The sequence below is a fragment of the Pan paniscus genome, chromosome 1 (assembly GCF_029289425.2).
Source record: "Pan paniscus chromosome 1, NHGRI_mPanPan1-v2.0_pri, whole genome shotgun sequence".
NCBI classification, from domain to species: domain Eukaryota; kingdom Metazoa; phylum Chordata; class Mammalia; order Primates; family Hominidae; genus Pan; species Pan paniscus.
Window position 1 is genome coordinate 65,955,458 of NC_073249.2, and position 23,726 is coordinate 65,979,183.

At 39.2% G+C, this 23,726-nt stretch overlaps 1 protein-coding gene across 9 annotated transcripts in view; it reads right to left on the reverse strand.

The window, feature by feature from the left end:
• RGL1 (ral guanine nucleotide dissociation stimulator like 1) overlaps positions 1–23,726 on the reverse strand; it is a 291,840-nt gene that overhangs the window by 165,335 nt on the left and 102,779 nt on the right. For all 9 annotated transcript variants that reach the window (XM_003815617.5, XM_003815619.5, XM_014342149.4 and 6 more), the window contains one exon: positions 20,169–20,332. In XM_003815617.5, the coding sequence (XP_003815665.1) occupies positions 20,169–20,300 (132 nt within the window). In that variant the 5' untranslated portion in view covers positions 20,301–20,332. The remainder of the gene's footprint in view (positions 1–20,168; positions 20,333–23,726) is intronic.

The following is a 23,726-nucleotide window of genomic DNA, read 5'->3' on the forward strand; positions in this document are numbered from 1 at the left end:
ATGATGTAGGCTGGAAAAAAATTGATCAAAGCTGTGTGTGTTCTCACTGCTCCACTGACTGGCTGTTCCCTTGTCTCTCTCCCTCTCCTCATGCCTTTCTATTCCCTGAGACATGACAATATTGAAATCAGGCCAATTAATAACCCTACAATGGCCTCTAAGTGTTCAAATGAAAGGAAGAGTTACACATCTCTTGCTTTAAATCAAAACCTAGAAATGATTACACTTAGTGAGGAAGGCATGTCAAAAGCCGAGACAGGCCAAAAGCTAAGCCTCTTGTGCCAAATGGTTAGCCAAGCTGTTAATGCAAAGGAAAAGTTCTTGAAGGAAATTTAAAATGCTACTCCAGTGAGTAGATGAATGATAAAGCAAAACAGCCTTAATGCTGATATGCAGAAAGTTTTAGTGGTTTGGCAGAAGATCAAACTAGCCACAAAATTCCCTTTAACAAGGCCTAATCCAGAGCAAAGCCCTAACTTTCTTCAGTTCTATGAAGGCTGAGAGAGGTGAAGAAGCTACAGAAAAAAAGTTTGAAGCTTGCAGCGGTTGGTTCATGATGTTTAAGAAAAGAAGACATCTCCATAACTTAAAAGTGCAAGGTGAAGCAGTAAATGCTGATACAGAAGCTACAGCAAGAGAAAGTTATCCAGAAGATCTAGTTAAGATCATTGATGAAGGTGTCTACACTAAACAACAGATTTTCAATGTAGACAAAATAGTCTTATATTGGAAGAAGATGCCGTTTTGGACTATCATAGCTAGAGAGGAAAAGTCAATGCCTGACTTCAAAGCTTCAAAGAAGAGGTTGATTCTCTTGCTAGGGGCTAATGCAGCTGCTTACTTTAAGTTAAAGCAAATACTCACCATTCTGAAAATCCTAGAGCCCTTAGGAATTATGCTACATCTATTCTGGCTGTGCTCTATAAATGGAGCAATAAAGCCTAGATGATAGCACATCTATTTACAGCATATACAGCTTACTGAATATTTTAAGCCCACTATTGAGACTACTGCTTAGAAAAAAAGATATTCCTTTCAAAATATTACTGCTCATTGACAATGTGGCTGGTCACCCAAGAGCCAGAGATGTGCAAGGAGATTGTTGTTTTCATGCCTGCTAACACAATATCCATTTCACAGCATTTCATAGCACAATATCCATTTCATTTCATAGGTCAGAGAGTAATTTTGTCTTTCAAGTTTGATTAGTTAAGAAATATATTTCATAAGGCTATAGCTGCCATAGATAATGATTCCTCTGATGGATCTAGGAAAGTAAATTGAAAATCTTTTGGAAAGGATTCACCATTCTAGATGTCATTAAGAACATTCATAATTCATGAGAGAAGGTCAAAATATCAACATTAACAGAAGTTTAAAAGAGGTTGATTTCAACCCTCATGAATGACTTTGAGGGGTGCAGGACTTCAATGGATGAAGCAACTGCCAGTGCAATGGAAATAGCAAGAGAACTAGAATTAGAAGTGGAGCCCAAAGATAGGCTAAATTGCTGCAATCTCACAGTAAGCTTGAATGGACAACGAGTGACTTCTTATAGATAAGCAAAGACTGTGGTTTCTTGAGATGAGATGGAATCTACTCCTGAGGAATGGGCTGCGAATGTGGTGAAATGACAACAAAGGATTTAGATATTACATAAACTTAGTTGATAAAGTAGCAGCAGGGTTTGGGAGGACTGACTTCATTTTTTGTTTGTTTTTTAAAGATAGGGTCTTGCTCTCTTGCTCAGGCTGGAGTGCAGTGGTGCAATCATACCTCACTACAGCCTCCTGAGTGAGGATTGCTGAGGTTCATGCAAGCCTCTCACCTCAGCCTCCTGAGTAGCTGGGACTACATGCACACACCACCACACCCAGGTTTTTTTTTTTTTTTTTTTTTTTTTGCAGAGACTGGATCTTGCTATATGGCCCAGGCTAGTCTCAAATTCCTGGCCTCAAGCAATCCTCCTACCTCAGCCTCCCACAGCGCTGGGATGACTGGTGGGAGCCACCATGCTCAGCCTGACTTTGGTTTTGAAAGAAGTTCTACTGTGAGTAAAATGCTATCAAACAACATTGCATGCTACAGAGAAATCTTTCAAGAAAAGAAGAGTCAATGGATATGACAAACTTCATTAATGTCTTATTTTAAGAAACACAGCCACTGCAACCTTCAGCAACCAACCACTCTGATCAGCCGGCAGCCATCAACATTGAGGCAAGACCCTCTGCCAGCAAAAAGATTATGACTTGCTGAAGGCTCAAATGATCATTAGCATTTTTTAGAAATACAGTATTTTTAAATTAAGATATGTACTTTTTAGATATAATGCTCTTGCACACTTAATAGCCTACAGTATAATGTAGACATCACTTTTATATGCACTGGGAAAACAAAAAAAAATTTATGTGACTTACTTTATTGCAATATTTGCTTTACTGAGGTGGTCTGGAAACAAACCAGGTATCCACGAGGTATGTGTGTACCATTAATGTGATGAGTCTTATAAGATAGATATGCAGAGATATTACAGTACCACACAGGAGGGTCACTAACCCTGACCAGAAAAATCAAGGATGTCTTCCTGGAAGAGGTGATACTTGAGCACATTCTAATACCAACAGTGAAATTTAACCATAATGAAAGCTTTAATATCCTCAGTATCCACCTTTAGTTTAGACTAAGAAACTTATTAAATGCATCATGTCATATTCAGGTGGTCTTAATCACAAGGAATCTTGAGACTGGCAACAAGGGCCAATGGAAAAGAATAAGACAGTTGACAAACTGGAGCTGGAGAGACTTCCCTGACTAGAGGTATGTGTCCCATGGTAGTAGCAGGCTGTTTGGTAAGATGTGTCCCAAGGACTGTATTGTAAATATTTTTTAATTTTCTGTATATTATGATGTTTTGATGTCTTTAAAAACTTTACAACTGGGAGAGACTGCCTTCCCTGGGCTAGCTAATTCTTAAAGATAACAAAAGTCAGAGAGCATACCTTTGATGTGCAAATTAACCAAGCAAGAGCCTTATCTCCTCTGTTTGGCCTGGATACTTCAGGAGACAGTATTTATCTGCCTTAATCATCCCAGGGCCAGGTACTAGGCAACTAGAAACTACTCCTATAGCACAAAACCCACCAAAAGTGTTCAAACTAACCAATCCCAAACATTCTCCCTGCCCTGGCATGCCTTTTCCTCAAAAACCCCAATACAGAAGTAATCTAAGCTTCCCACTCACTCCTGTCTTCTGCCTTATGACCACAATCGTGTCTTCCCATGCAGAATATCTCCTCTCTCTAGGACCTGCAAGTGTAATAACCTTTGTTTTTTCCTGAGCCTCTCTTGTATCTCTTATGGCTGCACGTGACTAACCAAGCTCAGAAGGAACACAAAACAAGGGCATAGGAAAACTCTGATGTGATTCTGGCAAGCTTTCATATCCAAGAAAGCAACAGGAGTTCAGGGATTGGGTAAAAATAGCCAGGTTCCAAACAGACTGTTTACAATTAGACCCCAATTAATAGCTTGGGGTAAGTGGAACAGAGCTCAATTATGCAGAAGACAGAGCTACATGGAGCCTAACAGAGTTCTAAGTTCTATTCAAATAGGATGGAGTTAAGGGCACCATTTAAATAGGTACAGTCTCTCTGAGAAACTGGGTCCTACTATGGACTGAATGTTTGTGTTCCCAAACTTTGTTAGGTTGAAAACAGAACCCCCTCAGTGTGATGATATTAGGAGGCAGAGCTTTGGGGAGGCAATAAGGTCATGAGGGTGGAGTCTTCATGAATGGGATTCATGCCCTTATAAAAGGGACCCCAAAGAGCTCTCCAACTTTTTCTGCCACATGAGGACCCATTGAGAAGACACCATCTGTAACTCAGAGAAGGAACCTCACCAGAACCCAAATATGCTGGCATCCTGATGTCAGACTCCCAGCCTCCAGAGCTGTGAGAGAGAAATTTCTATTGTTGGCTGGGCACGGTGGCTCATGCCTGTAATCCTAGCACTTTGGGAGGCCAAGGTGGGTGGATCACAAGGTCAGGAGATCGAGACCATCCTGGCTAACACGGTGAAACCCCGTCTCTACTAAAATATATATAAAGTTAGCCGGGCATGATGGCAGGCGCCTGTAGTCCCAGCTACTCTGGAGGCTGAGGCAGGAGAATGGTGTGAACCCAGGAGGCAGAGCTTGCAGTGAACCGAGATCGTGCCACTGCACTCCAGCCTGGGCGACAGAGCGAGACTCCGTCTCAAAAAAAAAAAAAAAAATTCTATCGTTTATAAGCCACCCAGTCTGTGCTATTTCATTGTGGCAGTCCAACTGGCTAAGACAGATGATATATAGGAGAACTGAGATAGAAGCCTAGCCACACCAACTGAGCCAGCACTTTGAGGAATGGAAGAAGATTATGACTCAATGGGCACACTGGTATTTGTTCACATGGGCATTGCAAAGCCAAGGTCTAACAGAGCAAGATTGGTACCAGTTATTGAGCTGAAATTGATGCCCTGGCCAGGAATGGTTATGGTCTGGACAAGAAAACTAAATGTAAAATTAGAGTGATTTAACAGTTTTGGTAGTTTGCTTCATGAGGAGATTATAGAACAAAGACAAATGAGAGACAAATGAATTTCAATCTTACTCTGCCACCAAACAGTTATGTATATTTGAGCATGTGCCTTAACCTCTAATCTTCATAATCCTTATGAGTAAAATGAAAATGTACCTATGGCTGTGACAAATATATTAATAAATATGAAAGCACCAAGTGCAGTTCCTGACACAGAATAGATGCTCAATAAATGATATTTTCTTTTTCTTGTAAACCCAACAGAATATTATTCAGTCTCAATATTCCATTTCTCACTACTGATATGTCTATTTTACCCATCTCAGAGATTCATATATCAAAGCATTTTTATATATTAATAACTTCCTAGAAAGTAAATTTCTATCCCTTTGCCTCATATGAAAATTTGTGGCAGAGTGAAATAGAAATTCATTCAGAATCATAAAGAAGGACCCTAGCTCTGTCATCAAACTACAATTCAGCAAATAGCTGGCTTTTCACAGTTTAATACAATACACTCCCACTGCTTGCCTAAATTGCCATCCAGTTTTTAAAAACTTCTCTCTTCCTGTCTCTCAGATGTGTATGATTTAATCTCCAAAGCATGCATGATGAACACTTACTGTTTCCTCCTCCAAGAATGTGATTTTACAATGTGAAGCCCCATTCCTGAGCTGGATAGAGAAGAGGTCATATGTCCAGTCTCCATACAGACATTCACCAGTTTAATTTCACGTAGAGAACATCTCTGTTCGATAGCCATAGAGAACATTGCATATCGTTGTGGTATTCTTGTAAAACATTGAACATAGATAAGTCCAGTGCATAGTGGATGACTCCGTGCAAATTCAATCAGCAATACAAAAAAAAAAAAAAAAAAAAAACCACCCAACTAAGTGTTATCCAATGGTGAGTCAAATGAATCACCTTAGTACCCAAAGATGACAACATTCTGCTTGATGTTACAATTTAGAGAAACAAGGTATTACCATTAAACAATGAAAATAATTCATCAGTCAATCATCAAATATTTATTTCAACCTGTGTCTAGTAGTACCAGTGCTTTGGGAGTCATAAGTGAAGTAGAATTAAGACTAAGGGGGTGACCTATCAATATGGGAATATAAATTTTTTAAAAAGAAGAAGACTAAGAGGCCTGGTCTCAAGGACAGACAGTCTAGTTGGAGAGGAAGAATTACTATCATGAAAAAAAGAACAACCCCAAATAATCACTACTTGAGCACTGGCTAGCATAGTGTGGACAGAGAAGAGAGACAGCAATCTGGGCTAGAGAGGTTTTGAAGTATTTTCGGCCATCCTAAACATGTCTGACAGACTAGCATTTCTAAAAACAAATCTGAACATGTCACTAGCCTGCCAAAAACCTTTCATTGACTGCGCAGTGCCCACAGGATACTTCCTAAGTTTCTAAGTAAGAGACGTGAAGACTTTCATTATTTGTTTCCTCTTGGCTTCATCTCTTGCCATTCCTCTTCTGCTACAGATGCTCTAAATGGTAGGACATTCTCTCTAACACTCCCCTTTACAGTTTTCCCTGACCCAGAAATATTTGATCCAATTCCCCTTCAAAAATTCCATTTGCCAGGCTAGTTTCTACCTTTCCTTTAAGCGAACCGGGGAGGTCAAAGTTGCACTCCAGCCTGGACGACAGAGCAAGACTCCATCTCAAAGAAAAAAAAAAAAATGAACTCAGGCCGGGCGCAGTGGCTCACACCTTTATTCCCAGCACTTTGGGAGGCCGAGACGGGTGGGTCACCTGAGGGCAGGAGTTCAAGACCAGCCTGGCCAACATGGTGAAACCCTGTCTTTACTAAAAATACAAAAAATTAGCTGGGCATGGTGGCAGGCACCTGTAATCCCAGCTACTCAGGAGACTGAGGCAGGAGACTCGCTTGAACCCGGGAGGCAGAGGTTGCAGTGAGCCGAGATTGCGCCATTGCACTCCAGCCTGGGCAACAAGAGCAAAACTCTGTGTCAAAAAAAAAAAAAAAAAGAATGAACTCAACTATCAGCTCAGTGAGAAGCTTCCTTTCCTTGACATGCACACCTATGAGTGCCCATACTCATGCTGGATTACATGCTCTTAAGCTCTCGAAATACCTGTGGACACTTATTACAGCACACTGTATGGCAATGACTGATTTATTTATTTAATTCTATTCCCTCATCCCATTGTCTGTTTTTTAAGATCAACTTTGTTGAGGTATCATTTACATATAATAAAATATGTCCATTTTAAATGTATAGTTGAATGAGTTTTGACAAATACGTACACCCATGTAATCACCAATCAAAAAATTGAACACATCACCACAAAACATGTCCAATTCTCCCATTGCTTCCTTGCTCATTTTTTTTAAAAAGGTACTGAAATTATATAAAGATATTTGTCATACTTAACCCTTTAATAAAGATTTCATTATTTTCTACTACATATAGGTATTATTTATTGTTTAAATTTTAAATATTTGAATTTTAAAGGCATAGAATAGTTACAGTTAATCACTACATTGAAAATGAAAATAATATTTTCATTTTAAATATACTTGACAAACTGATTTGTGACTACATAAAACTTTTAAATGATTACAAGATGTCGGTTACGAATATTCATGTGCAAGCAGGCACTTAACTAAATATGGCCAAAAAATTAACTAAATATGGCCAAAAAATAGAAATTCAACATTATCTAGATGCCACTTTCTGACCAAGTTAAGTAATTTTCAAAAGGTAAGTTTAAAAAAATAGACTTTCAGCTTTTAAGATCACATTTCTAAATAATTCACAGGAGTGTGTAGGACTCAGTTCCAGCAGTACAGTGGACTAAATACCCTAGTTCACTCTCCCACTACAAATAACTAAAACAAACAAACAAACAAACAAAAACTTGATAAAATAAAACTAAAATATATTTTTTAATACATGACAGGCTGGCAAAAAATTAAGAACTCTTAAAAGCCAAAACGTAAATGAAAGCAGAACCCACAGATAGGCATTGAAGTCAGCTTCCATTCAGACGTCATTGGCCAAACCAGGTAAATTTAAACTTTGTTTTCTGTGACACTTAACTGCCCACCAAAATTCAATTTGTATTTCACTTTCCATAGTATTGAGTCATCACTGGTAAGTAGCAGCTCAGCCAGAGATTACATCTCCCCATCACACATCCCTCACATCTGTATGGAACAACAGGACTAATTCTCAGTCATAGAAGGTAAACTAATACAATGCATGTCTGGTCAAAGAGAGTTAAGAATTGGGTGTGTCTTCTTCAACCTCTTTTTTTGTGAATTGCCCGGTGAATACAAAAGATTCCCAGGTCCCAGAGGATGGTGGAGCTTCAAGAAGAAAGTAGCCTTGGTCCCTAAATTATCACATGGAGAACAGGGGCACTCCCACCAGAAACACTTAAATTGGACTATTATATGATTGAGAAATAAACTTTTATTATGTTAAGCTACTTAAATTTTATACTGTATTTGTTACAGCATTAATGTTACTCTAACCAACATAGGACTTGTTACCTTAAAGCAAGTAGGGAACAATATACAAAGCCCAAGGTTAGCTTATGGGAGAGAATCTAACAGGAAATCCCCACTGCATAAAACTGAGACCCTAAAATGTGATTCCCTCAGCATCAAGGTGAGCTAGTAATACTATATCTTCTGTGACAATACAAGGAAAGTTGACTATCTTTATATATGATGCTGAGGAGGGGTAGAGAGAGGGAGTCATTTTCTCCTTAGAATTTACTACCACAAGCATGCCCATCTGTAGATTTCTAGCCTGTAGACACATTAAGTGGTCTGAAAAACATCAAGCTAAGAATTTATTTTCAAGTAGTTTCCCGTTGGTAGTGCTCCCAGAGGCAAATGCAAATTCTCTCTGGAGAAAATTTCCTTCTTTCCAAGAAAAAAAAAAAAAAATGAACCCACTGTCAAAAATCACAAAACTCACAAAGAAAAAAAACACCATGTTCAAGAGCCAAAAGAAACAACAGATAGTACACTGAGACCCACAGTTTTTAGAATTACCACACTCAGAATACAAAATCACTATATTTAATATTGTTAGGCAACACTACTCCATGGATCTCTCTTGTTCCTACATGTCTTGCTATATATGCCAAAAATTCAAGGCCCTGGCTGATCTTTACCCAGATTATTTTTCAGGATTGGGCTTGTAGCAAGAAAACTTGAGAGATGAGCTAATACTTCCCCCTTAAACAAAATGCCAGCTTGTTTATTACCTACTATAAAATGGCAAGTTTCCCAAGGTCAATGTTCCCTTCCTGTGCAGGTATCTATCTAGGCCCATTTCTAGGAATTGGAACATAGAAAACCAAAACAAACATGTTGACACTCTGGCTGCTGCTCTTGCTGTGAGTAATAAAGTCTTTTGCTCTTAGCCAAGAGTCTCATGTCTTCTTTCAACATCCACAAAACTGTGGATTTTAAAAAATTAAAATCTCATAGCCTTCACAGTTCTTGACAAATATGTCTTGAAAAAATAAAAATATAAATAGGAAGCAAGACATTGAAAAAATGACTAGAAGATTTTTAAAGAACAAAACAAAACTTCTAGAAGTAAATAATACAATAAGTGAAATTTAAAAATCAATGATTGAGTTAAAGGACAGATTAAAGCTGAAGAGAGAATTACGGAATTGGAAGGCAGGCCTAAGATTAATAAGAATGCAACTCAGAGAGGAAAAAGATAGTAACTCTAAAAGAGAGGTTAAGGGACATAAGCAGAGAGTGAGAGAAGCAAACATAAATCTTGCTAGAGTTACAAAAGGAGAATGAGGTAAAATTTCAAAAGAAAAAAATTGGAGATATTTCCAGACGGATGAAAGACATCAATTCATCTATTTGAGAAGCCCTCGTACCCCAAAATGTTAAATAAAAGGAAACCCACATGGAAAAACAGAAGAATGAAACTTCAGGACAGCAAAAAATGTAGAGATGATCTAAACAGTTATAGAGAAAAGATGTTACATTCAAAATAATACAAGTTAAACTTTATGCTAGCTCCCCTTCCAGTGCAATGGAAGGCAGAGGACAATGGAAAATTTCCAATGTACTCAAAGAACTATAATTCTATAGTCATCTAAACTATCACTCTGAGAAGCACACAAAATAAAGACATCTTAAGGCCAAAGAGAGGAAAGGGGAGAGAGAGAGAGAGAGAGAGAGAGAGAAAGAGAGAAAGAGATGTGTTAATGTTAGACCCTCAGAATAATAAGTACAAAGGAAAAAAAAAGTGTTCTCGAGCTGAGATGCATAAAGAATTGATGAGCAAAGAATGAGATTCTATTTTATATCATCTAGATTTTAAAAATTAAGAAATCTGGGCTGGGCACGGTGGCTCACACCTGTAATCCCAGCACTTTGGGAGGCCGAGGTGGGCGGATCACGAGGTCAAGAGATCGAGACCATCCTGGCCAACATGGTGAGACCCCGTCTGTACTAAAAATACAAAAATTAGCTGGGCGTGGTGGCGTGCACCTGTAGTCCCAGCTACTCAGGAGGCTGAGGCAGGAGAATCGCTTGAAACCAGGAGGTGGAAGTTGCAGTGAGCCCAAATTGTGCCACTGCACTCCAGCCTGGTGACAGAGTGAGACTCCATCTCAAAAACAAAAAAAATTAAGAAATCTGACAATTCCAAGAATTGACAAGGATAGGGAATAGGGGAAACTCTTATGCACTGTGGATAAGAGCATAAATTGGTACCACCATTTTGGAAAACAGTTTGGCAATAACTTGAAGAAGAGAACTTGCACATATCAACTCAAAATTCACCTAATAGCTATTAACCTGGAAAAACTCTTACATATGGGCAAAAATAAGATATGTGTAGTATGTGGGGATCTGGCAAGATGGCCGAATAGGAACAGCTCCAGTCTGCAGCTCGCAACAAGACCAATGCAGAAGGTGGGTGAGTTCTGCATTTCCAACTGAGGTACCCAGTTCATCTCACTGGGACTGGTCAGGCAGTGAGTACAGCCCATGGAGAGCGAGCATAAGCAGGGTGGGGCATCAGCTTACCTGGGAAGTGCAAGGGGTCAGGGAACTCCCTCCCCTAGCCAAGGAAAGCTGTGAAGGACTGTGCCATGAGGGATGGTGCTCTCTGGCCCAGATACTAAGCTTTTCCCACAGTTTTTGCAACCCACAGGCCAGGAAATTCCCTTAGGTGCCTACACCACCAGGGCCCTGGGTTTCAAGCACAAAACTGGGCAGCCATTTGGGCAGACACTGAGCTAGCTGCAGGAGTTTTTTTTCATACCCTAGTGGTGCCTGGAACCCCAGCGAGACAGAACCATTCATTCCCCTTTAAAGCAAGCTGAAGCCAGGGAGCCAAGTGGTCTCACTCAGCAGGTCAAACCCCTACAGAGCCCAGAAAGCTAAGATCCACTGGCTTGAAATTATCACTGCCAGCACAGCAGTCTGAGGTCAACCTGGGACCCTCGAGCTTGCATCCACCATTACTGAGGCTTGAATAGGCACTTTTCCCCTCACAGTGTAAACAAAGCCATTGGGAATTTCGGACTGGGTGGAAACCACCACAACTCAGGAAAGCCGCTGTAGCCAGACTGCCTCTCCAGATTCCTCCTCTCTGGGCAGGGTATCTCTGAAAGAAAGGCAGCAGCCCCAGTCAGGGGTGTGCAGAAAAAACTCCCATCTCCCTGGGACAGAGCACCTGGGGGAAGGGGCAGCTGTGGGTGCAGCTTCGGCAGACCTAAACATTCCTGCCTGCCAGCTCTGAAGAGAGCAGCAGATCTCCCAGCACAATGCTCAAGCTCCACTAAGGGACAGCCTGCCTCCTCAAGTGGGTTCCTGTCCCCCATGCCTCCTAACTGGGAGACACCTCCCAGTAGGGGATGACAGACACCTCATACAGGAGAGCTCTGGCTGGCACCTGGCAGGTGCCCCTCTGGGACGAAGCTTCCAGAGCAAGGAGCAGGCAGCAACTTTTGCTATTTTGCAGCCTCCACTGGTGATACCCAGACAAACAGAGTCTAGAGTGAACCTCCAGCAAACTCCAGAAGACCTGCAGAAGAGGGACCTGACTGTTAGAAGGAAAATTAACAAAGAGAAAGAAATAACATCAACATCAACAAATAGGATGCCCACGCAAAAACCCCATCCAAAGGTCATCAGCATCAAAGATCAAAGGTAGATAAATCCAAGAAGATAAGGAGAAGCCAGCCCAAAAATGCTGAAATTCCAAAAACCAGAATGCCTCTTCTCCTCCAAAAGATCACAACTCCTCACCAGCAAGGGAACAAAACTGGATGGAGAATGAGTTTAATGAATTGACAGAAGTAGACTTCAGAAGGTGGGTAATAACAAATTCCTCCAGCTAAAGGGGCATGTTCTAACCCAATGCAAGGAAGCTAAGAACCTTCAAAAAGGTTACAGGAACTGCTAACTAGAATAACCAGTTTAGAGAAGAACATAAATGACCTGATAGAGCTGAAAAACACAGCACAAGAATTTCATGAAGCATACACAAGTATCAATAGCTGAATCAATAAAGCAGAAGAAAGGATATTAGAGATTGAAGATCAACTTAATGAAATAAAGAGTGAAGACAAGATTAGAGAAAAAAGAATGAAAAGGAATGAACAAAGCCTCCAAAGAATATGGGACTATGTGAAAAGACCAAACCTACGTTTGATTGGTGTACCTGAAAGCAATGGGGAGAATGGAACCAAGTTGGAAAACACACTTCAGGATATTATCCAGGAGAATTTCCCCAACCTAGCAAGACAGGCCAACATTCAAATTCAGGAAATGCAGAGAGCACCATTAAGATGCTCCTCAAGAGGAGCAACCCCAAGACACATAATCATCAGATTCACCAAGGTTGAAATGAAGAAAAAAATTTAAGGGCAGCCAGAGAGAAAGGTCAGGTTACCCTCAAAGGGAAGCCCATCAGACTGACAGTGGATCTCTCTGTAGAAACACTAGAATCCAGAAGAGAGTGGGGACCAATATTCAACATTTTTAAGGAAAAGAATTTTCAACCCAGAATTTCATATCCAGCCAAACTAAGCTCATCAGTGAAAGAGAAATACAGTCCTTTACAGACAAGCAAATGCTGAGGGATTTTGTCACCACCAGGCCTCCCTTACAAGAGCTCCTGAAGGAAGCAGTAAATATGGAAAGGAAAAACCTGTACCAGCCACTGCAAAAACATACCAAAATATAAAGACCAATGACACTATGGAGAAACCGCATCAACTAATGTGCAAAATTACCAGCTAGCATCATGATGACAGGATCAAATTGACACATAACAATATTAACCTTAAATGTAAATGGACTAAATGCCCAATTAAAAGACACAGACTGGAAAATTGGATAAAGAGTCAGGACCTATAGGTGTGCTGTATTCAGGAGACCCATCTCACATGTAAAGACACACATAGGGGTTGCAATCCTAGTCTCTAATAAAACAGACTTTAAACCAACAAAGATCAAAAAACACAAAGAAGGGCATTACATAATGGTAAAGGGATTGATGCAACAAGAAGAGATGGCTATCCTAAATATATATGCACCCAATGTAGGAGCACCCAGATTCATAAAGCAAGTTCTTAGAGACCTACAATGAGACTTAGACTCCCACAAAATAACAGTGGGAGATTTAACAACCCACTGTCAGTATTAGACAGATCAATGAGACAGAAAATTAACAAGGACATTCAGGACTTGAACTCAGCTCTGGACCAAGCGGACCTAATAGACATCTGCAGAACTCTCCACCCCAAATAAACAAAATATACATTCTTCTCAGTACCACATAGCACTTATTCTAAAATTGACGACATAATTGGAAGTAAAACATTCCTCAGCAAATGTAAAAGAATTGAAATCATAACAAATGGTCTCTTAGACCACAGTGCAATCAAATTAGAACTCAAGATTAAGAAACTCACTAAAAACCACACAACTACATGGAAACTGAACAACTTGCTTCTGAATGACTACTGGGTAAATAACCAAATAAAGGCAGAAATAAATAAGTCCTTTGAAACCAGTGAGAACAAAGATACAATGTATCAGAATCTCTGGGACACATTTAAAGCAGTGTTTAGAGGGAAATTTATAGCACTAAATGCCCACGGGAGAAAGCAGGAAAGATCTAAAATCAACATACTAACATTACAAATAAAAGGTGGCTCACGCCTGTAATCCCAGCACTTTGGGAGGCCGAGGCAGGCAGATCATGAGGTCAGGAGATCGAGACCATCCTGGCTAACACAGTGAGACCCCAACTCTACTAAAAATATAAAAAATTAGCTGGACGTGGTGGCGGGCACCTGTAGTCCCAGCTACTCCGGAGGCTGAGGCAGGAGAATGGTGTGAACCCAGGAGGCAGAGCTTGCAGCGAGCCGAGATCGTGCCACTGCACTCCAGCTGGGGCAACAGAGCGAGACTCCGTCTCAAAAAAAAAAAAAGAACTAGAGAAGCAAACAAATTCAAAAGCTCATAGAAGACTAGTAGAAGACAAGAAATAACTAAGATCAGAGCAGAACTCAAGGAGATAGAGACACAAAAAATCAATGAATCCAGGAGCTGGTTTTTTGAAAAGATTAGCAAAATAGATAGACCACTAGCCAGACTAATAAAGACGAAAAGAGAAAAGGATCAAATAGACACAATAAAAAATGATAAAGGGGATATCACCACTGATCCCACAGAAATACAAACTACCATCAGAGAATATTATAAAAACCTCTACACAAATAAACTAGAAAATCTAGAAGAAATTCCTGGACACATACACCCTCTCAAGACTAAATCAGAAGAAGTCAACTCCTTGAATAGACCAATAACAAGTTCTGAAATTGAGGCAGTAATTAATAACCTACCAATCAAAAAAAGCCCAGATCCAGATGGATTCACAACCTAATTCCACCAGAGGTACAAAGAGGAGCTGGCACCATTCCTTCTGAAACTATTCCAAATCATAGAAAAAGAGGGACTCCTCCCTAACTCATTTTATGAGGCCAGCCTTATCCTGATACCAACACCTGGCAGAGACACAACAAAAAAAGAAAACTTCAGGCCAATATCCCTGATGAACATCGATGTGAAAATCCTCAATAAAATACTGGCAAACCGAATCCAGCAACACATCAAAAAGCTTATCCATCACAATCAAGTTGGCTTCATCCCTGGAATGCAAGACTGGTTCAACATATGCAAATCAATAAATGTAGAGCTTCTGCACAGCAAAAGAATCTATCATCAGAATGAACAGGCAACCTACAAAGTGGGAGAAAAGTTTTGCAATCTCTCCGTCTGACAAAGGTCTAATATCCAGAATCTACAAGGAACCTAAATAAATTTACAAGGAAAAACAACCCCATCAAAAATTGAGCAAAGGATATAAACAGATACTTCTCAAAAGAAGACATTTATGCGGCCAAAAAACATGAAAAAAAGCTCATCATCAGGGGTCATTGTATACAATGAGATACTATCTCACACCAGTTAGAATGGCCATCAATAAAAAGTCAGGAAACAACAGATTCTGGAGAGGATGTGGAGAAACAGGAATGCTTTTACACTGTTGGTGGAAGTGTAAATTAGTTCAACCATTGTGGAAGACAGTGTGGTGATTCCTCAAGGATCTAGAACCAGAAATACCATTTGACCCAGCAATCCCATTACTTGGTATATACCCAAAGGATCATAAATCATTATACTATAAAGACACATGCACATGTATGTTTATTGCAGCACTATTCACAATAGCAAAGACTTGGAACCAACCCAAATGCCCATCAATGGTAGACTGGAAAAAGAAAATGTGGCACATATACACCATGGAATACAATGCAGCCATAAAAAAAACATGAGTTCATGTCCTTTGCAGGGACATGGATGAAGCTGGAAACCATCATTCGCAGCAAACTAACACAGGAACAGAAAACCAAACACTGCATGTTCTCACTCATAAGTGGGAGTTGAACAATGAGAACTTGAGAACACATGGACACAGGGAGGGGAACATCACACACCGAGGCCTGTTGGGGGATGGGGGGCAAGGGGAGAGATAACATTAGGAGAACTACCTAATGTAGGTGACAGGTTGATGGGTGCAGCTAACCACCATGGCATATGTATACCTGTATAACAAACCTGCATGTTCTGTACATGTATCCCAGAACTTAAAGTATATTAAAAAAAAATAAGAAAACTAAAAAAAAAAAAAAATACATGTATAGTATGTTCATATCAGCATTGTTCGTCATGGCAAAAAACTATAAATAACTTAAATGTTCATCCACATAACGATGAATAATTAATCATGATATAACCACACAATGGCATATTGTACAATAGTGAAAATTAATGAAGTACTACTATATATATTTTTGTGGCTGAATCTTAAAAATTTTATAAACATAATGTTGAGTAAAAGAAGTGAGTCACCAAAGACACCATATATATAAATATATATGTGTTTATATATACATACATATGTAGGTGTATATATGTGTGTGCATGTGTGTGTGTGTATAACTCAACAGCATTGTTTGAGGATACACATATGCAGTAAAGACTTTTAAAAAGCAAAAGGATGATTAAACACAACTTTCAGGAAGATGGGTACCTTTGCAGGGAAAGAAATCAAAGAGATAGTAGGTGAAACAGTTCACATATAGACTCAACAAACTATTTCTTAAGTTGGTTGTGGACTCACAAGTATTTGTGATTCCACAATATTATAATCCATAACTTGCATGTGTATTATTTTGTAGGTATCAAATACTATAATGTTAAAAAATCAGCACTTAGCAAAAAAAAATGAATTGAAGGAACTTCTTTAGCCTTAGTTATCAAAATCCTACAGCAAAAGAATGTAGGATAAAATATTGGTGAGACATTAAGGATGAAATATTAAAGCATAACCTTTAAAGTCAAAAAGAAGACAAGATAGTCATTGAATATGAAAATGTTGATACTCTCCAAATCAGTCAACAAATTTACTGAAATCCAAATCAAATTCCCAACAAGTTTCTGCTTAATTTTTCTTCATATCTTCAGAACTGAACAAGCTCATCCTAAATCCATATGGAAAATACAGTTTCCAAAAACAACCAAGATAATCTTGAAGATCAATAGGTCAGCAGAGAAACATTCCCTATTGGATACTCAGGGCTTTTTTTAGAGCTAGAATAGTTAAATGAGTATCATATCCACAGACAGGATATCTATAGAAACATGATACATGAAAAATAGCATTATAAACTGAAGAAGAAATAATAACATTCAAAAGTGACACTAGATAATTAATTATCCATATGGAAAAAACACATATCCCTATTTCAGATTGTGAAATAAATACTAAGCAAATAAAAGCAAACATTTAGAACTTTTAGAACTTTTAGGAAACACAGGAGAATATCTTTATCATCATGAGGTCAGAAATAATTTCTTAAAGCAGAAAAAACACAAACCATAAGGAGAAAAGAAGACTGATAAATTTTACCAAATTAAAATTTAAAACAAAAATTTAGGAGTGGGAAAATATTGTTTTAGTGCATGAAATCAATAAAAAGGATTGTTTAGTAAACAAAACATTAGTTTCCAGAAATCAACAAGGAAAGACAAATGACCCAATGAAAAGAAACAAGCAAAGGATAAGAACAGATAATTCACAGAAAACTAAATGGCCAATATCCATGTGAACAGATGCTCAATGCCACAAGAATTCAGGGAAATTTGTGTTACAACAAGGTCCCATTTCAAAACAAACAGACTGGCCAATATTTAAAGGTCTGTCAATACCAATAACAGGTGAGGATATAGAATGGGTGAACTTTCATATGCTGCTAACAGAGATACAAACTCATGGCCTCATTTCAGAGCTGATCTAGTAATATCTAGCAAAACTAAAGGTATTCATACTTTACAACTCAGCATGCCACTTCCAGGTGTCTATGCTAGAAAAAACTCTAGCATATGTTCACGAGGAAAAATGTATTATACTGCCAATTGCATTGAAAGAAAACTAAAAGTTAATCAACAAGAGAATGGAGAAATAAATTTGACTATATTAAAATAATATAAACAGCAGTTAAACATGAATAAAGTGAAACTACATATGTCAGCATAAAAATAGAAACAAAAAAACAAGCTGTAGGAGTAGATGTACAGTACAAGGCTTATATAAAATTTACAAGATGTAAATCAATACTGTATATTGAATATATAGATCCACATGCATGTAGTATAAATACTGAAATATGCATAAAAATGATAAACACCAAATTCAGATTTATGACAGGGCCAGGACTGGAGTGAGACAAGCATCAAGCCTAGGGTGCAAAATTTAAGGATACACTCACTCTCAATTTTGTGCAAGTACAGGGCATAAACCTAAGAGTGAGTGCTTCCTTAAATTTTGTGCCCTCAGCACAACACTCATCTCATCTTATCTTGGACCTGTTAGGTAAGATACACAAAGACTTCATCTACCACCTGTGGAGTTTATTTCTTTAAAAAAAAAAAAAGTCTGTTGTGCAAGTATATCCCTATAGAGAAGGTTTGTATTTGCTTCTGCTGGATTTTACATGTTCAAAACTAGTTGTTAGGTTACTTCCTTGGATTGGAATTGTCATAATGTGTCAATATTAGGAATTTGAATTTTAAACACAAGTGTAGTGAGGAGTTGGTATAATAATTTCCCATGGAAGATTCCTCTTTCTCTTCACAGAGTAACCAAAAGAAAGGCATGCAACTAAACTTGGCAATGAGCTCCTCTCTCCCACAGCTTTGCATCCTGAGCAGAACATGAGAATATGGAGGGTAAGGGACCAGTTTAGAATTTGTGCCAGGATTGGCACCCTGAGCAGTTTCTACTGACTTGGTTCCTGTCTTATTTCCAAGCCTAGTTCTCCAAACTTCTCACCAATTCTGTAAGCTTCTCAACATCCTCCAGCAATTTCTCATTCTCCTTAATTTAGTCAATTTCTGTTACTTGGAACCAAAGAGCCATACCAATATACTTAGCCTCATGCTGTCAAACAAGGAATTTATATATTTCCACTTGTTATGATTCCATCCTTAGGAATCAACTTTCTCAGCATTATTTGATTTCCCATTAGGTTTGCCTACAAGGAGAATGTGTGCTAAACATTTTAAATTGAGTATTCCAGAAGATAAAACTCTTCTATTTGTCTTTATCAATTAAGGAATTGCCATTTTCTTTTTATATATTAGTTGCATAAACTTAATTCATGTGAGTTTGCCCCAGAAAGTTCTGTTGGATACATGAGAAAATAAAATTTCCAAGCATGTAAGCTAAGGACCAGACCCTAGACAACTACCCAAGATAATGAATATCACCCAGGTAAGCCTCTCAGAAAACAGCTGCTGGTCTTTCTGGTAGCCAAAATACCATTGACAAAGTGTTCTCTGTTTTCCCTATTATGTTTCTATGCTATCTTAGTTGTTTCGAAGTTCTTGCTTTGGTACCTCTCTCTGAGATGCTCTTTCCCATGTATTAAAACCTCTAGCTTTTGGGGCTGGGCACAGTCACTCACACCTGTAATCCCAGTGCTTTGGAAGGCAGAGGCAGGAGGATTGCTTGAGGCTAGGACTTCAAGACCAGCCTGGGCAACATAGCGAGAGTCTCATCTCTACAAAAAATTTAAAAATTATCCAGGTGTGGTGTTGTGTGACCTGTAGTCCTAGTTACTTGGGAGCCTGAGACAGGAGGATCACTTGAGCCCAGGAGTTCCAGGCAGCAGTAAGCTATGACTGTGCCACTGCACTCTAGCCTGGACAGAAGAGCAAGATCCTGTCTCCAAAAAAACAAAAACATAAAAACCTCTAGCTTTAATTTTATTTGCTGAGCTGAAAAGATGGTCACAACCCAAGCTCAGGGAAATTAGGCCTTTCCATGATCTGGTTAATAACTCCATTCTCTTTTCCAATCTTCCTTTTATACCTCTTCATGCCTATATGGAAATGGTTTTCAATATCTTGCCAATATGTATTTTACCTCAAACGCATAATAAAAATAAAAGCTTTAATTTATAATTTCCATTGAAAGAATAATAGCATCTCTCTCTCTCTCTCTCCCCGTCCCCTCTCTCTCTCTTTCTCTCTCTCACACACACACCCCCCACAAATATGCACGCAAATATCAGCATTTTATATAAGTCAAATGAAACTTCAACAACAATAGGCTTGAGAGAGGGAAGTCACAGAAGGGCAGCCTTGAGAAAGAATGTAGCTAGCGGGATACCCACAGCTACACTGCTGATACCTGAGGCTAAAGTGCAGATTATATGCATATGAGCCTTAGATCATCATTTTTTAAGCGCTGGCTTTCAGTGCAGCCTCCTTGGCCTGAATCACTGTGTAGTCATTATGTGCAAAGGACATGCTCCTGACTTACTTGTTCTCCAGTCATGGCTGTGCCTACAGCCCCTGAATAAAGATTTGCCAAGCTGGCCTGTGGTGCTGGCTACACGAAGAATTATAGTCTCAGGTATAAACAAATCCAACATTTCACCAACTGTGTCATTTAGAGTCATCTTACCTCCTCTGTCTTTAAAACTTCCCATATTCGAACATGATCTTCCACCAGCCAGTGTCCCGTGCTTTCTACCTTGGTGGAAAGTTTGAATTTAGACACCTCTTGAGTAGGTTCTCCCACAGGTTTCACCTCCATCTTGAAAGAGGCAGGCAGGAGGCATTACGGATCTGTGTGGAAGAATAAAGTGTGATCCAGGTTAAAACAATGGGTAACATTAAAAGAGACATCGAAGCAAATTATCATGCTTGACTTCTGACTAGTGAGACCATTAAAGACAGTATCATAATAGGCATCAACTTTTATGGCCACTTTTATATTCTAAATATTCATTATTGGTATTTTAATGCAGGCTTTGGGAGGTAAGAATGCATTCTGATAATGGCAAACTGATACAAATTTTAAAGCAAAGTGCAAGCCATCATCTGCCTGTTATACCTGCTCATCATTTGGCTTTGGTGCTCTCAGGGGGAGTGATGGAAATGGGTGGCTGTCAGGCAAACCTGAGTGATGTTTTCATATTTCCATGCCAAGTGCTCCATGTGGAAGAAGCACTGGCTATGATGTCAAGAGTTTTACTCTTCAAACATCTATTATGCACTTGTGTATATGAGGCTCCATGCTAGGCATACACAAATAATTCAGTAGTTTGGCTGTTAACCTTAAGAACTTAGAGCCTCAGGACAGAAAGATTGTAAACAAGTATTAACAATATGATGTATTACAACGTAGTGTCTGAAATGCCACAATAATTGTGTTTCTAAACTGCAATGAAGGCAGAGGAAGATCCCTTTGATATTCACTGGCTATGCACTTTCTTGGGCCTTGGTTTTGCTAACAGTTACTGTAAGATATTATTTAAAAATTGATACCAATTTTACAAGGTCTACTTCTTTGACATCTTTCCATCCACCACTGGCTTGCTCAGAATCTCATCATATCTTGCCTGGCTCAGCCCCATATTATCAGAAGAGTCTCCTTGCCTCCATTCAAGTCTCCTTGAGTCTATTCTTGGTGTAATTTTTCTAAAAAGCAAAACTGTTACTGATGTTTCATCTACCTAAAACTTTTCCTAAAGAATAAAACCCAAATTCCTTCACACAGCATCCAAGGATCTTTGTGTCTGGCTTTCTCCACCTCCCTTCTCCCACCTCATGCATGCACTGCTGCCTCCTCAGCCACTGTTTCAGCCATTTGAAAGTATCTATGGACCCCAGATACATCTGGTGCCTATAGCCTTTGTTTGTGACACCTTCTCTCCAATCCCCATCCCAAGAGAATACAGGCCTCCCTCCTTTGTTACTCTATGTACTCTAGACAAACTTCTATCATGTCACCTGTAACACCTTATTATATTTATTTGCTTTCAATTCTATTTTCGCCTTCTAGCCTTATAAGCATCTTGAGACTAGAGATAGTATCACACACAGAGTAAGTACTAAATAAATGTTTTATGAATCATTAATTCAATCATTTAGTAAATCATGACAATCCATTGAAAAGGAGGCAGCAGATCTTATATATTCAAGTAACAGATGTAAAAGTCAGGTTACCTCTTCCTTTTAACTTTTGTATTGACTTAGTGGGCTGTAAGTTCTTCACAAAAAAGGGATAAGTCTAACATTCATCACACACCCCCAAGCAGCTTATAATGCAAGACGATATTGCTCATTCGTTAACAACAGGCTGGTTTTCATGGAAATGTCTTCAAGGAATTATGTCTGCAAAACACAGGTGTTATGCTCACTTAACCCACTACCCAAATAAAAGTAAGTGGAAATTGAAATCTATACAAGTGGCAGGAGTGACGGGTCAGCGGATTTAAGAAAATCATCATCTGCAGAGGAGTTACTTCTCTGCTCTGGGGCTTCCCATGCTCCATCTGTAAGCCATGGAGAGTAAGCCCATCTACTTGCAGAGAGCAGTGATGAAGAAACTGATAACCAAAACCATCGTGAAGTACTTAGAAACATAGAGCACTTAATACCCTCCCATTAGGAACCAGGAAACAAAACCTACATAATTAATGAACAAAGTTCCTCTGAGTGGACACACTAATAAATGATGCTGACACATACACACAAGGAAATAAACAAATCAGAGTCATGTAGAGATTTCAGTCCAAAAAAAGGAAATGAAAATAAACAGGCAAAATGGAAACAGGCCAGATTAGTAGGAAAGGAAATTCCATTGTTGTTATTGGAGATAATACTGTAAACAATAACAAATAAATCAAAACAAAGTAGGAAAACTACATAAAATGGTTTTGGCTGTCTCCTTCGTATATTATGGAAACAAACCTGGATAAAACAGACAAAGTACAAAATCTCATGGGAACAATGGAACATCTGTAAGCGTAACGTGTTCCAGAGACCCCACAGCTTACTCTACTGTCTGCCCACAGCTGCTTTCTCATCTCCGCAGTGTGGGTGAAAATTGGCAAATTTTCAGCGTTGGAAGACTGAACTCTACTGTGCACTGACTTCCCACAGATTGCTCCTCACCCTGTTTGGGAAGAAGATGCAATTGTGAGTTTTAAACGATTCCAAAGCACTCAGGAACTAAGGAGGGACTCAAGAGAGGCAGCCAGTTCTTACAAGGCTCTTCAAGCATTCTGAGATCCTCCACCCTATCTGAGACTTGAAGTCTTTTTCACTCATCCTCAGTGTATCTCTGCACTTACAAAAATGACCATATGTACAATATATCTTGAGCTTCCACTGCATACCAGCCACAGTGCTAGGCATTTTCCACATTATCTGTAATCCACACAGTAACCCTGAGAGGTAGATATCACCATTTTACGGCAATGAAAAAATGAGATTCAGAGAGGTTAAATAACTTTACTACACTTCTAGAAAGTTGCAGAGTTCCCAAGTTCATGCTCTCTCTCCTAGATCAGTTCAGAAAGCCTTCAGCTCCATCCTACTCTCCCGCCACTGGTAGAATGCAACCTCCTTCTCATGCTCCTTCCTCCATAGACTAGAGCCAGTGTCTGTGTCTCAGCTCACTGGCACAATGGTGCCCCCTTGAGAGATGGTCACACCTGATGAGTACATAGGTAAGGATGGCATAGAGGTAGGAAAACATCACAGGGAATGGATCATTCCTTTTCCTTTTTACTGACATCTCAACTTCTGACCAGGGTGAGCTTTATGAGTGTGTGACCTATGAAGTCACACAGGGCCCCATGCTCAGAAGAGCCTCATGCTTGGTTTAATGCTTTGCTGTTGCTACCTTAAACTTCTTAATTTTTGAACAAGGGGACTTCTATTTTCATTTTGCACTGAGCCCCACAAATTATATAGCCAGTCCTGCTACCAACCTGTCCTTTTCCTCTTCAAATCTAGCATTTTATTCCATACTTTCTTTATTCTTTTCTTTTTTTCTTTTGAGACAGGGTCTCGTGCTATCACCCAGGCTGGAGTGCAGTCAGTGGTGCAATCTTGGCTCACTGCAACCTCTGCCTCCCGGGTTCATGCAATTCTCCTGCCTCAGCTTCCCAAGTAACTGGGATTACAGATGCCTGCCACCACGCCCAGCTAATTTTTGTATTTTTAACAG